Below are 15,405 nucleotides of genomic sequence, written 5' to 3' on the forward strand. Positions count from 1 at the left end.
GGGTGGAGGGTTCTAGAAGGCGTGACGTGGGGTCGAGAGCGGGCTCGGAGGCGGGCGCCTCTCAGCAGTCGCTGTGGCCGCAGCTGCCGGGCCCGGGGACGCGGGCGGTCGGGGCCGTGGGCGCAGCCTCCTGGTCTCCCCGGCCATGGCCGCGCTCGGCCGGCCCTTCAGCGGCCTCCCCTTGAGCGGCGGTCCGGACTTCCTGCAGCCGCCGCCGGCCTTCCCCGGCCGGGCCTTCCCACCGGGAGCGGACGGCGCCGAGCTGGTTCCGCGGCCGGGACCCCGCGCCGCCCCGAGCCCCGCGGGCGGGAGCGCGGCGCGCGGACGGTGAGGAGCCCGGCGGGCGGGCGGACGGGCGGGCGGGCGCGCGGCTCGGGCTCGTTACGCGTCCTCACGACCCTCGGCGGGGGCGCCTGAGCCCCGGGGACGTTAGCCGGAAGGCGCCCGGGAGTCCGGAGCGGACCCGAGCGGCGCGGCGCCGAGCCTTTCCCGAGCCCGCCCGGGCTGGGCCGGCACCGGAGCCCGGCGGACCGCAGCGCGGAGGCGCCCTGGGCACGGCCGCGGGGGCTGACCTCCAGGGCCCCGCCTCCACTCGGCTTTCTCGCCCGCAGCGTGGGGCCGAAGCGGGTCCTGTTAGTGGGATCGTAAGTGCGGTGCTTATGAGCACCGTGCTTGCCCCCAGAAACGTTTTCCCCCACGTAAGTCGGTCCCTCCGGATGTATTTCCCACTCCCTTGGCAAAGTGGGAAGTTGAGATTTCAACTTCTAGTTACGTCGGGACCACCCAACCTGAGCGACCTTGTGATCTGTCTGTCCAATCCCAGTCGGCCTGGAAGGGGACAGCCAGTACTCGTGGAATGAGCGCGATTGTTGGGAAAAGGGAGAGTGGAGGCCGAGAGCACAGGCTCAGTGAATTTCTCAGTTGACTAATGTTTGTTTGTTTGTGTGTTTGTTTCAACAGTGTTTCAGTGCGCTGTAAAAAGAAACACAAACGAGAGGAGGAGGATGATGAGTAAGTGTCAGGTGCCACCTATTCACCTTACGGTCGCTTAAATTTAACCTGTTTTATATCCTCGACTATTTAAGTGAAAAGGTGAATCATTAAGTATCTCTGCAGGGCGATACAAGGAACTGGTAACTGGTTGCCTTTTGGGGAAAGTAACTGGGTAGCTGGTATATCAGAGAGAAACTTCTCCCTCTGCTCCTTAGTAATGTTTGAATTTTCATCCATGTGAATATTACGACATGGACAAAGTTAAAAGAATTTCAGGTGTGCAAAAGGATACAAATTGTAAAGTCTTAAGAGTGCCTGTTACCTGTTTCCTATGTCTCCTTTGGAAGATAATCTAAAAACAAGTTTATAACTGTATATACCTCTGCTCTTCTACATTTGTAAAAGGTAACTCCCCTCGTTGTGCAACACTTGGATCTTTTCATTTTACTCTCCTAGTTTGTTGCATATGGGTGCATTTCTTTTGCAACATTGAATATATTTCTGTTGGAAGGCTAGGTATGGATCATTAATTCGCCTCCTGTTGATAGATTTCTAAGTTATATCTAATCTTTTGCTTTTACTGTAGATTAAAGCTACTGTGTCCATTCTTTTTAAAGTTCCTTGTGTATATTTGCAAGTAGGTTAATGGATTCCTAGGTGCTGAATTGCTTGCATTTTAAATTTTGAACAAGAGTGTTGCCGATTTATATTCCTTTTAACAGTGGAAATGCCTGTGTCTCCATCTTCTCACCAGAACTGTCTTTTCAAACTTTTTCACTAAACTCAAAGGTTAAAAAATTGTATCTCGGGGTCCCTGGGTGGCGCAGCGGTTTGGCGCCTGCCTTTGGCCCAGGGCGCGATCCTGGAGACCTGGGATCGAATCCCACGTCGGGCTCCCGGTGCATGGAGTCTGCTTCTCCCTCTGCCTATGTCTCTGCCTCTCTCTCTCTCTCTGTATGTGTGTGTGACTATCATAAATAAATAAAAATTTTAAAAAAATTGTATCTCATAGACAGGCAGTCTAATAGAAAAATGAGTGGAAGAATCAAAGAGGATGTCCAAATGACCAATAAATGAAAGGTGTTCACTCAACCTTATCAGTCTTCAGAGGAATGCCTAGTAAAGCCTCAATGAGATATGCTACTTTACCACTAGGTACCGGAGCACCAATAACTGCAGTATTATAGTTGAGACAGTACAAGCACTTTGGGAAATAGTTTGGCATTATCTAGTAAGTTAAAGACATACATACTCTATTACCCAACAGTTCACCTCTTGAATGTGTACACGATTGGAACAGGAGACACAAGAAAGTCCATAGCATCCTTGTTCATAATAGCTCAAAACAGAAACGACCTGTATGTCCCTCAGTAGTAAAATGGATAAAGAAAATTACAAATTCATACAGTGGAGTTGTATTAAGCAAAAAAAGGGGAGAAAATGGAATGTATTATACCTATCAATGTAGATATGTCTTATAAGCATAGTATGAGCAAAAGAAACATCCAAGAATATGTACAGTATAAATTCTCTAAGCATACAGTTGAAAGCTGGGCAAACCTAAACGTAGTGTAGGGATGCGTATCTACATGCATGATGATGTATTTTTAAAAAGAAGTAAATAACCTAGTGTTTACCTGTAGGGAGAAGGAAATAGAGTACCATTTTGGGATGTTGGTGAGGGTCAATATCTTGAATGTTATTTTCATGGATGTTTGTTTTCTAATTATTCATTGAATTGTGTTAGCATAGGATTTTATACTTAAAATTAGATCTTTTTTCAGACCACTGTTTTGATTTATATTTGGTAAACTAAAGTTATTTTGAACATCATTACATTTAATACATTTGTGTTTAAGTGTGTCATTTGTTCCTGTTTTTGCACATTTTCTATTGGCTTATTGATCTTTTTCATGTTTACGTATAAGAAACCGCTAGTACAAAAAGTAGCTTATTGCTTCTTTAAAAGATTTTATTTTTTTTATTGGACAGGGAGCACAAGCAGGGGGAGCAGCAGGCAGAGGGAGAAACAGGCTCCTTGTGGAGTAGGGAGCCTGGTGTGGGGCTTAATCCCAGAAGCCTGAGATCATGACCTGAGCCAAAGTCAGATGTGTAACTCACTGAGCCACCCAGTCGCCCCAGAAATCAGTAGTTTATTATGTGTGTTATGTTTCCCCAAAATTTGTCATTGGTCTTTTTACTTTGGGTAAGTTTTGCTTATTTGTTCGCTTTTTGGACAGCAGAAACTTTGTATTTTCCACTCTTGCTGATGCATAGGCTAAATAGATTTAAAAGTTGCCTTAGTTTAAAAACCACCACACCAGACAATATTTATATTCTTAATTGCCCTGGGATTGCTGCAGATACACAGGGATCTCTTTGCTTTTTTCTTTTGGCGTATACTATAAGATAAGTGAACGGGGGCACCTGTGGCTCAGTCTGTTGAACGGCCGATTCCTGGTTTTGGCTCAAGTAGTGTGATCTCAGGGTCAGGAGATCAAGCCCAGTGTCAGGCTCCACACTCAGCAAGGAATCTGCTTCTCTCCACCACCCCGCACCCTTACCCCTGCTCACGCTCTCTAAAATAAATTAATTAAATCTTTAAAAAAAGGAGAGATAAATGAATAAAGAGTTCCAGTGTGATAAGTTTGAAGCATAAAATCTGTTGGCTTAAAAATGTAACCAACTTTGGGGTGCGTAGCTGGCTCTGTCCAAGGAGCATGCAATCCTTGATCTTGCGGGTTGGGAGTTCCAGCCCTACATTGGATGTAACACTTACTTTAAAAAATTAAACTGCCTTTAATTTACAGATGGAGAGATTAAACCCCTGAGAATAAGGAGCTTGACATTTGAATATCTAATGCCCAGAAGTGTACTGCCCACCTGCCACTTCCATAGCTCTTATCTGTACTTTGAAGTCTTTTATAGCTCATTTTTTTTGAAACTTCATTATCATTGATCTCTAATTATATGCAAAACGGACCTACAGGCATAAAATAATACAGTCCAAATCATGTTGGAGGTCAGAGATCAGAACCCAGCTCTTAAACTCAGTTGCATTTCATAGTTGAATTGTTGGATGTACTAGGAAATTACCTGTACAGATTTTTTCTGCGTTTTCTTAGCTGGTTTTATGTGTGTAGCTTTTCTCCTGCTTTCCAAAACACCATAAAACTATCCAGGTACTACAGAAATATGTGATGTATAGCTATGCATTCTTAATGTTTTCTTATCAATTAAAGCAAATTATAAATTAAACATATTCTCGTGCTTACTCTGGCAGCACATAGACTAAAATTGGAACAATACAAAGACGATTAGCATGGGCCCTTGTGCAAGAATGATATGCAAATTTGTGAGGGGTTCCATATATTTAGATGATAGCTACAGTTGTGGTTTTTTTTAAATTATTTTATTTATTAGCATGAGTGGAGCAAAGAGGAGAGGGAGAAGCAGACTCCCTGCTGAGCAGAGAGCCCGATGAAGTGTGGCTCAATCCCAGGACTTTGGGATTATGACTTGAACTAAAGGCAGGCACCCTACCCTGATAACTACAGTTGTGAGCATAGCATGAGATACAGTGTTGTTGAATCACTATGTTGTACATCTGAAACTAATGTAACATTGCATGTCAGCTGTACTCAAAGACTTTAAAAATCTAAACACTTAAATTATTTAATAGCCGATTCCAATAAAAGTCTAGGTTCAAAAGAGCATCACTATTTGTCAGATTTTATATTGCCAGAGGCTTTAATGTTGATTTTTGCAGGGTTTTTTGTGTTTTGTTTTGTAGTCTTAACAGGATTGGAAATTTCTCTTTATGGGGATCTCTGCGTGGCTCAGCGGTTTAGCACCTGCCTTCGGCCCAGGGCAGGATTCTGGAGACCCCGGGTTGAGTTCCACGTTGGGCTCCCCCTGCATGGAGCCTGCTTCTCCCTCTGCCTGTGTCTCTGCCTCTCTGTCTCTGTCTCTCTCTCTCTCTCATGAGTAAATAAATAAAATCTTAAAAAAAAAAAAAAGAAATTTCTCTTTGTAAAATACATACCACTTCCTTTGGCCTTCAGTTTATAGAGTCATAAGCTGTGGTAGCCATTAATGATTTTTTTTTTTAAGTTGCAGAGCTATGTTCTGTTTTTTGAGGCTGTACTTGCTAATGCCCAAGCAATAAAGTACATCTGGTCTTGGGACTTAAATAGAATAGTTGTCTATATATATATATATATTTTTTGAATAGTTGTCTGTTTAACCTGCTTCAGAATTTAACGTGCTTCAGACAGTTTTCAACTAAATTGGGCATGTTGCAGTGCATGCAAATACTAGTTCATGGTTAGAGCTTGAAGTGTTTGAACTTCCTTAAGGAGGCCATCAGTTTCAGTGAAAAGAGCATAGAGCTAAGACTTAGGAGCTCTGACTTGTGTCCAACATGCAACTCTACCTTATATGACACTTAGAAGAGGGCACTTTAGCTTTTTTAGGTCTTAGTTTCCAAATCTGCAAAAGTAAAGAAGTTGATGAACTCTAAGGGCTCTATGAAATATAAATTTTTCTAGGAAGTGAAAATGGTTTATGATGCAAAGTGGGAGAAAAATGTACCCCATTATAGTAAGGGACTCAGAGCCAAATAAGAGTCTTCTGACATTTCAGAGGACCAAGAAATCAGCAGTATTGGAGGCATCTGGGTGGCCTTGTTGGTTAAGTGGCTGCCTTCTGCTTAGGTCATGACCCCAGGGTTCAGGGATCGAGCCCCTGCATCAGGCTCCCTACTCATTGGGGAGCCTGCTTCTGCCCCTTCCCCTGCTTGTGCACACATGTATGCATGCTACTGCTTGGTCTCCCCCCCCCCCCCTCAAATAAATACATAAATAAATAAAGTTTTTTAATGTCTTCTGTAACCTGTACTACTTGGAACAGACCTAATGAAGTTATATATTTTTTGCCCTAAGGGAAGATAGGATGCCTGTAGACCACCTCCCCATATGGAGCAAGCAGAATTAGGACAAAATATGACTGGTGCTCAACTGCTGCTTTGTGATTTTAGTTTCTTTCCATTTGACCTATCCAGAGCCAAAGAAATGGGAATGACTTCTAAGTTCCCACATTGAACACTAATCTGAAAAAAGCACAATCTTGCAGGTAAAGTCTAATTTGTCAGAGCAGAAGAAAACATCTCTCAAGGAGGCTGTTAGAATGACAGAAAAGAAAATTCATGATTTCCTATCTTATAATCACACGCTGTCAAAAATCCGATTTTTTTTTTTTACATGAGAGTTTGGTTAGAGATAGGGATGATAAACATTTCATTTATATGACTCTGAATTGTCATTGAATTTTTTTTTTCAGTTGTCCAGTAAGAAAGAAAAGGCTAACTGAAGCAGGGCTCTGTGCTGGTCCTAATGACTGGATTCTTTGTGCACATCAGGATATAGAGAGTCATGGAGTAAATCCGTGCACTAGTGGCCTCTCCGCACCTGGCATGTTAGATGTTATTTGTGAAGAAATGGATCAGACAACCGGAGAACCACAGTGTGAAGTTGCCCGAAGGAGGCTTCAAGAAATTGAGGACAGGTAAATGGGTAGCATATGTCACTGGCTTATTTGCTGTTCCTCTGTGATGTCTCTACTCATTTAAGCTAGTCTAATTCATCATTGAGTAATAACGGTGATCCTCAGCCTCTCAGACTATGAAAAATCTGAGAACTCAGGAGTTTGCACATTTAATGTTAAGCTCATAGAACTGTGCTAAATATTTTCACCTACTCTCTGAATATAAATTTTTGGTTTATGGGAATTTTCAAGGACACATTCTTCAAATCTGATTGCATGTATGTACTTTTTCCCTTGGAGTCTCATATTTTACTTGATCTTTTCCTGTAGCACCTCTTGCCTTTATTGTGTTTTTAAATTTCATCCCATTACTAGAATATATATAATAGCTTGACTAAATAATTTTTCTTTCTCTGCTTCTGCTGTCTTTATTTAGGATAATTGACGAAGATGAGGAAGTGGAAGCTGACAGAAATATCAATCATCTCCCCAGTCTTGTTCTTTCTGACACCATGAAAACCGGTTTGAAGAGGGAATTTGATGAAGTCTTTACAAAGAAAATGATTGAGTCCATGTAAGTGTTGGCTCCTGGTTTCCATTTATTTATTTTTTAAAATGTATTTATTTTTTAGAGATGGAGCAAGGGAAGGAACAGAGGCAGAGGGACAAGCAGACTCCATGCTGAGCAGAGAGCCCAACACAGGGTTTAATCCCACAATCTTGAGATCATGACTTGAACCAAAATCAAAGTTGGAGGATTAACCAAATGAGCCACCCAGGCACCCCCTTGGTTCTGTTTAATTATGATCTTGAAGAGAAACCCATTGTCTCCAGACACGGCCTGTCCTATCCTAGTCCTCTCTTTGTCCCCTGATCACCAGCAAAATGAAAGCACAATAGGTTTTATATTTAGCTTAGGTTGGATATAGGCCTTTTTCTTTTTCTTTTCTTTTCTTTTTTTTTTTTTAAAGATTTTATTTATTTATACATGAGAGACGGAGAGAGAGGCAGAGAAGAGACACAGGCAGAGGGAGAACCAGGCTCCATGCAGGGAGCCCAATGTGGGACTCGATCTCGCGTCTCCAGGATCATGCCGTGGGCCAAAGGCAGATGCTCAACCGCTGAGCCACCCAGGTGTCCCAATATAGGCCTCTTTCTTAGTTCATTGGGGGTGAACAAAATGCTGTGCAAGGAGAAGTTTGAAGTGTGCAGGAGTAGCTACCTTACCTTCTTAACCTCCAATTCTTTTCAAGTCCTGAAATGCACTATCATCTGTTATTTGGGATTGGGAGGATTGGCAAGAGAGTTCATTCTCTCCTAAATTCTTGTCATAAGATATGGGAACCACATTTCAAAAGCTCTTGCTTACCAGCCTCTCAATTATTCAGGAACACCACTGAGACCTAGAAAACAAACCAAAAGAAATCTCCCAGTAGTCAAAATAGTTACCACAAAGGCCACAATCCAAAGCTGACATTCTTATCTCATAGTGGATAGCCTCTCAGAGCTTTAGCTCTGAGCCATTTTGCTCTTTATTTTATTTTATTTTATTTTATTTTATTTTATTTTATTTTATTTTATTTCACGCATGAGAGACAGAGAGGCAGACACACAGGCAGAGGGAAGAAGCATCCTCCTCACATGGAGCCTGATGGGGGATTCGATTCCCGGACCGGGATCACGCCCTGAGCCGAAGGCGGATGCTCAACCACTGAGCCACCCAGATGTCTCTAAGCCATTTTGCTCTTAAGTTAGCCATAGTTTAATGAGTTTAATTATCTGATTTCCTAGAACATCAGAGTAGAAACACAGAAACAGGAAGTGAGAACAAACTCATAGTAGTGGGTAGTGGCAGAATAATCATGTGAGGACAAGAGGAAACGTAAGAGTGTAAAGAACAAAGCAGGCTTGGGGGCCATTGACACAAAACCTAATGATAGCCCTGTAATTCTTATAGTCCTTGAGTTTACATGATCTGAAACAGTCATTATTCACGTGTAAAATAGTAGTCAAGTTATAAAGTGCCATTTACATGTTGCCTAGGAAAGACTAAATAGATTCATACATAGAGTAGATTCAGGTATCTGAAAAAATCTCTTAGAACACCAGCCCCAGTGATGCCAGGTAGATGGGGAATTACTGCCTTTGGCCATAGTTGGTTCAGGTGATGTTAGATCAAAGAAGTTTTGCATTAGCCTCTTAGCTTGGGCCTATAATAAACTACTCAGCTCTGAGAGTGGGTAAATAGTTTTGTCAAGCAGGTCATGTTGCTCTATAGTCTAAAAAATAGCTCTTTTTTTTCTTGGTAGTTTTCCAGAAGCTAGCTTTTGAGTGTGTTCTTCAGTGTGATTTGTCTTACTTGCCTTTGGGTCCCAGAAACCACCAAACCATCATTGAGTGGAGGAGGACTGAGGCAGAGGCAGGCATTGGGGACATAATCATTTGGGCTTATTGCAAAAAGCATTCTGCTTTGTAGCTGTACTAAGCAAAAGGCATAGGGAGATATTTTTAATGTGTTTGGTCAGTATTTCATTTTCATTTATAATGATTTAGTACAAAGTAGTAGTAGCCCATAACTACTAATATTAACCACAATTTAAGAGATTTATAACATTAGGGCGGTCCTGGTGGCACAGCAGTTTAGCGCCGCCTGCAGCCTGGGGTATGATCCTGGAGACCTGGGATCGAGTCCCACGTTGGGCTCCCTGAATGGAGCCTGCTTCTCTCTCTGCCTGTGTCTCTGTGTCTCTCATGAATAAATAAATAAAATCTTAAAAAAAAAATTTATGACATTAAATTAAGGGCATCTGTTTTTCATATTGAATATTTATGTTGCTTTTGTATATTTTTTTTGTTTGTTTTGCTTTTATATTATTTTTAAAGATCGTACCTAATCTCTACACCCAGTGTGGGGCTCGAACTTAGAACCCCAGGATCAGGAGTCATGTGTTCTACTGACTGAGCCAGTCAGGCACCCCTGTATTACTTTATTTACTTACTTATTTTATTTTTTAGTTTTTTAAGATTAAAAAATGAGAGACACGGGGCGGGGGTGCGCGGCAGAGACACAGGCAGAGGGAAAAGCAGGCTCCAGGCAGAGGGAAAAGCAGGCTCCATACAGGGAGCCTGACTTGGGACTCAATCCCATGTCTCCAGGAACAGGCCCTGGGATGAAGGCGGCGCTAAACCGCTGAGCCACTGGGGCTGCCCTGTATCACTTTAAATCACACCAATATAACTAGTTTGTTTTGCTTAAAAATATGTGCAGAACAGGGGCACGTTAAGCATCCAATTCTTGATTTCGGCTTGGGTCATAATCTCAAGGTCCTAGAATTGAGCCAGTAGTTCACTCCATGCTCAGCAGAGCCTGCTTGGGATTCTGTGTCTCTCCCTCTGCTCCTCCCCCTACTCATGTGCATATGGTTCTGCTTTTTTTCTCTAAAATAAATCTCTAAAAATATGGACAGAACTATAAAATTGTATGTATTCGAGTGGCCTTTCTAAAGATCTATTTAGATCATCAAAAATTTATTTTGATGCCTTCAGTTCTTAATTCTAGATATTTGATAGCAAACATTAACTTTTCAACATGTATCTTTTATTTCCATATCCTAAAATTTTTGATAAAAATCTTTTTTATTTCGTAGGAGCCGTCCTTCCATGGAGCTTGTGCTCTGGAAACCTCTCCCTGAACTCCTTTCTGATAAGCCAAAGCCGTCATCTAATGCTAAGAACTACACAGGAGAGAGCCAAACTAAGCATGCAGCTGCTGGCACTGCCTTCCCTGGGAGAACTGAACTGTTCTTGGAACCTCGGCAAACAGGGATGCCTGTTTACAATAGTTTGGAGACAGCTGCTTGCACAGAAGAAGAGATGGAACTCTAAAACCAGTTTCTATACTAAAGTTGTCAAATTTTAGGTGGCTCATGTATTTGGTCGTGAGCCTCTTTGTATTTGTATAGTATAGGGACTTGAAAGTTTTATGAAACGGGTGTAATATCTCCACCTGTGATTTGGGGTGGGACTCTGATTTTGGGTAGCCATTTCGTGAATCCATCTTTTTGCCAAGGAAGCTTGTCTCGAGGGAAAACGGTTTACTAGGGAGCTTATTAAGGGAATGTGAAATTGCAACTTGCAAAGGCAAGTATATAAGCTGTGTGTCTAAGGGTGACTTAAGTCATCTGTCACATTGTATAAACCATTCAGATAGTTGGCAAATATTTAGACACTTGAATCTGAAAACGATGCATTAAGAAAGAAGGATGCTCCTACTGTGTACTCTGACAGCTGAGTCACAACTGCATCTTCAGATCGGAGCTCTTGTTTACAGTGGTGACTATATATGATTGGGAAGAGGAGGGAAGAAAGCAGTAGCTTGAGCCTTTTACCAAGAGATTTAATAGGAGCTCTGAGACTTGTATATTGTCAATTCTGAGTAGCTATGTTGATGAAATAGCTGGTAGCTGTGTGGCTCACCTCTGAAAATGCAATGAAAATACAAAGAAAAGATTTTTCCTTCAAGGCTTTTTTGCCTTGTGCTACTGTTGCTCCTTGGTTTCCCTTGCATAATTGATAAGCCCAGTTATTCAGGAATGTTTACAACTTCTTTAACTTTGATCGATCCTTAAAAAGCGATTGAGAGGTAACCCATGTGCAGATTGACTATGGGAGAAGCCTCCCTTAAGTTATCCCAAGGAACTGCCATGTCAGCGAAGCCTGGCACTGATAGGTATTTTTAAAAAGGTTGTACCTATATTAGCAAGTTGAGTATTTTGGCATTAATGTAGAAAATAATGATGAATAATTAACTGAGAACCTATGGGTAAGTGACGTTGAGATGTACTGAACTAGCCACTCTGCCTGGTGCTTCAGCTGTTGGGCAGTAAACCTCAGTTAGTAGAGAATAGCTTCCTGCTAGCAGGACATCTTCATCTTTAGGAACTAAACGAGGCTCAAGGTGTCCTTTGGGGATAACCAGGATTGAAGTTTTTTTTATTTCTCAGGAAGGGCTCTTCTGTGTGGCAATGTCTCAGTGCCGAGTAAACTAACACTTCCTTCAGTGCTACAGAATATCCACTATAACTTAATGAAATGAGTGTAATAGTGTAATACTGGCCCTTACATCACACGACAGGAGACCACCCCAGTTCTTTTCATTTTGTTTTCTGGGTTTCTTCCCCCTTTGTAGGAATCAGATAACCTTGTGTAGGAAATAAAAAATGGCTTCTGCCAAGTAGAGGTGACTTTAGAAACCGGCTCCCAGGCATTTTCGAAACCCATGCTGAAATCCCTCCCCTTGTTACAGATGGCGTAGAAGTAACGAGTCTGTTAATTGGACTGTTTCTTCCCTTGCCTGTTGTTCCTGCTTTCTCTATTTCTGTCTGGATAGTCAGGAAAAGATTTAATGTTTAATATTTAAACAATATTTAATGTCTACACAATAAAATTATTCGAACTTCAAACCAGTGTTAAAACCAGTTGGAAACCAGCTAATAGTTTCTTAATCTCAGATTTAGAGATGAATGTAAACTGTATTCTGTTGAAATGTGCAAGTGTTTGATTCATGCCGTTTGAAAAACTCCTGCCTTTAGGTCATTGTTTAATGGGACCAACTTAACAAAGTTTGTAGCCTTAAAGAAATCGCCGTGCTAAAAAAGTTTGTTCTGGTATAACTCAAAAACATGAAGTGAATGCCCAGAATTTGGAGTTAGTCCCGGTGTTAGGACGGAAGGGAAGGTGAGAACTTCCAAAGAAGGACCCAAAAGACACTAAGATAGGCTTCGGTAGGAATTGTGGGTGAGGCCTCTGATCAAAGGTCTGTATGGGGGAAGGAGGAAGAGCTCCAGACAGGGCTCTGATACCACTGGTGTAAAATACAGGAGAGAATGAAGAGTCTGTTAATTAAAATCCAAACCATTTGTTTCAGGAGTCAGATTATCTGACATGGTTAATTATTTCTGCAGGAAAATGGATGTTTAATGCTCCTTTTTAAACTTTATCCTTTTGCATATGTACAGAAATTTTCTTCATCCTTGTGGTGCTTATTCATCTGAGCCGTCTCCACAGTCTCCATGCCTTTGTTTTGTTTTCCTTCTGTAGTATAAGGCTTTTGCTTTTGCCTTAAGGTTTCCTTAGGGAATCAACAGGTCTTTTCATTTTGTACAGCTTTTGAAGCATGGATCAAACATTGGCTTACAATGCTAATGTGTGAAGAGAAAAATTATCTGAAGCAGGTGAGCTTTAATGAACAAATGTATATTTTCTCTGAGTTTGAGTAGGGTGTGTGTGGGATTTTTTTTTAAATATCAAGTTAAGTCCAGTTCTCTCAAATATTAATCAGTCATAAAAAAGCAGAAACAAAAATAAAACCTGCTACTCATTTTTGAAAAGGTGCAAATGTAAAATTTGGGAAAATAGGGTGGGGGCTGGAACCATGGAAAGAATGCTTATATAAGCAGGTTCATTAATTATTTTGGTTTCGTTGATAGTGATAAGAATGGTGCAGTACTAGGAAGGTTCTGGAAGATGCTGTCAATTTTACTTTAAAATGAGAATCTGGTGTTTCTGTATTTTGTTTTCAATAAAACTTCTTAAGTGTTTTAACTTTTTGAAGTATTTGTATTCTGCATATAACAAATCCGCTACCTCTGCTTTCCTCTAAATATGTTTTGTTAGTGTTTTTTAAGATTGATTTATTTATTCATGAGAGACCCACAGAGAAGCAGAGACACAGGCAGAGGGAAAAGCAGGCTCCATGCAGGGAGCCTGATGTGGGACTCCATCCCGGACCCTGGGATCACACCCTGAGCTGAAGGCAGACGCTAAACTGCTGAGCCACCCAGGCGTCCCCCTCTAAATTGTGTTTAAAGCAGCATTCATATCAGAGAGGGACTTAAATTTATCTCGAAGAGATTATTATGTTGGGTTAAAGGTAAGCTTCATAAGTGAGTTAGCTTTCCAAAATAGGCTGTTTTGCAGTTCTAAAACCTATAGAATGCTTTCCAATCTCCTTATCAGTTTGCTGCTGTCAGTCAATGGCATTGATTGGCAGTGGTGATTGATTGCCAGTATTCAGATGACAGTAGTGACAGTCAAAAATGTTTAGAGAGGGGATCCCTGGGTGGCTCAGTGCTTTAGCGCTAGCCTTTGACCCAGGATATGATCCTGGAGTCCCCGGATGGAGTCCCACGTCGGGCTCCCTGTGTGGAGCCTGCTTCTCCCTCTGCCTGTGTCTCTGCCTCTCTCTCTCTCTCTCTGTTTCTCATGAATTAATAAATGAAATCTTTAAAAAAAAATGTTTAGAGAGTTGGAAATGGTATATAGAGTTCACAATATTTTTGTTTTTATAGGTTTAGGACCTTTAGAAGGAATAGGAAAATTCCAAGTTACGTGGTCATTTCTTTAAGAGCTGACAGGTCACTGGGTGGCAGTATTGCCTGCATATTTACAACCTTAATCACTTGGATCCCTGATTTGTGGGCAGGTGGAGTTAAGTTTGAGTTGCAATTACAAAAAACTTAGGATATTGTTTTTCACCAAAATTTGGAAATCATAGCTAAAAGTTACCTAATTTCTTCATAGATTTGGAACCTAAAGCCTAAGTAGATAGTGACAATTCAGTATTTTAATTGAACTTAACCAGCTTCAATGTTCTTCCTACTTGACCAGTGGTTTTAGTGTTTTCATGGAATACCAGAATATGTCATTTAGACTTAAATAATCCACAATAAAGTATGGTTCAGTCAGTGTAACATTAAACTCCTTCAGAAAATAGTGTTGTGCACCCGGGTGGCTCAGTGGTTTAGCGCCGCCTTCAGCCCAGGGCCTGATCCTAGAGGCCAGGGATTGAGTCCCACGTCAGGCTCCCTGCATGGAGCCTGCTTCTCCCTCTGCCTGTGTCTCTGCCCCTGTCTCTCATTCTGTGTGTGTCTCTCATGAATAAATAAATAAAATCTTTAAAAAACTTAAAAAAAATAGTGTTGTGTGTACCTGTTTGGTCCAGATAGTCTGCCGGTGGCATCTTAGAGCTGAATTGCGTGCATTTAGGCTACAGTTACAGCAAGATGAGGGTATGTTGTCTTTCAATAACTGATTTATGGGTCAACAAGCCAGTTTTCCTGCCATTCAATGAATTTGAGAAGTCACAAGGTAAAGATTTCATTCTTTAGATATTAGATTTTGACTGATGCCATAGAATATTCCTGGAGTAGGCAATGTTACTTTTTGCCTACGGTTCTTTCCTTTGTGTGCACTCCAATAGCATGTCTAGTAGAAAAGGAAGCCCGCATAGGTCAGTGTTACAAGGCCTAGGGAAATAGTGCTCAGACATTTGTCTCGTTTCATTTATGGACAACCCTCTGCATTTAATATAAATCTTGCTTTGGTTTTACAGAAAAAGGTCTTGGTTTTATTTCTAACCAGTTTGTTTCAATAAGATGTCCTTAAAGGCAGGTGTTTTCTCAAGGCTGAGCAGTGGTTAGTCATTTTCACCCATCTGTACAGGAACTGAAAACCCCAGTGACCAACACAGGTTATGTATGTCCTCTTATCCCTGTTAGTGCAGCTGCCTCTTTCATGTGATGTCATTGAATGTAAATTATTTGAGCCTCAATCTCCAGATGCTTCTATTATGGAGAGTGGCTAAAATGCATCTATAATTGCATTTGCCTAGACAATCCCTAAATAGATTCCCAGCACTTAAATTTTCAGTTATAGAAAGTCAGGTGATCAGATTTTTAATCATGGGGGCAGCTGGAGATTGTCTATACATTTCTGATACGGAAGCAGCATAGGGGCACCTGGTGGGCACAGAAGTGTGAGACTCGGGTTCTTTTTTTTTGAAACTTGGGTTCTGAGTTTGAGCCCCAC

At 41.5% G+C, this 15,405-nt stretch overlaps 1 protein-coding gene and 1 non-coding gene across 3 annotated transcripts; both read left to right on the plus strand.

Annotated features, from left to right (window-relative positions):
- The first annotated feature begins 63 nt into the window (after positions 1–63).
- CCDC117 (coiled-coil domain containing 117) lies at positions 64–13,140 on the plus strand. Of its 2 annotated transcripts, none has more exons than XM_038575537.1 (5): positions 64–327; positions 961–1,011; positions 6,334–6,558; positions 6,974–7,111; positions 10,185–13,140. In XM_038575537.1, the coding sequence occupies exons 1-5, from the start codon at positions 146–148 to the stop codon at positions 10,420–10,422; spliced, it is 834 nt and encodes a 277-aa protein (XP_038431465.1). In that variant the 5' UTR covers positions 64–145; the 3' UTR covers positions 10,423–13,140. The 2 variants fall into 2 exon arrangements, with proteins under 2 accessions (XP_038431465.1, XP_038431466.1); XM_038575538.1 differs by lacking the exon at positions 64–327 and adding an exon at positions 556–698.
- On the plus strand, positions 4,261–4,368 carry LOC119866272. The gene has a single exon (XR_005379594.1). It is a non-coding gene; the product is annotated as a U6 spliceosomal RNA (small nuclear RNA).
- Positions 13,141–15,405: the final 2,265 nt, after the last annotated feature.

The sequence above is a fragment of the Canis lupus genome, chromosome 26 (assembly GCF_011100685.1).
Source record: "Canis lupus familiaris isolate Mischka breed German Shepherd chromosome 26, alternate assembly UU_Cfam_GSD_1.0, whole genome shotgun sequence".
Classification (NCBI taxonomy): domain Eukaryota; kingdom Metazoa; phylum Chordata; class Mammalia; order Carnivora; family Canidae; genus Canis; species Canis lupus.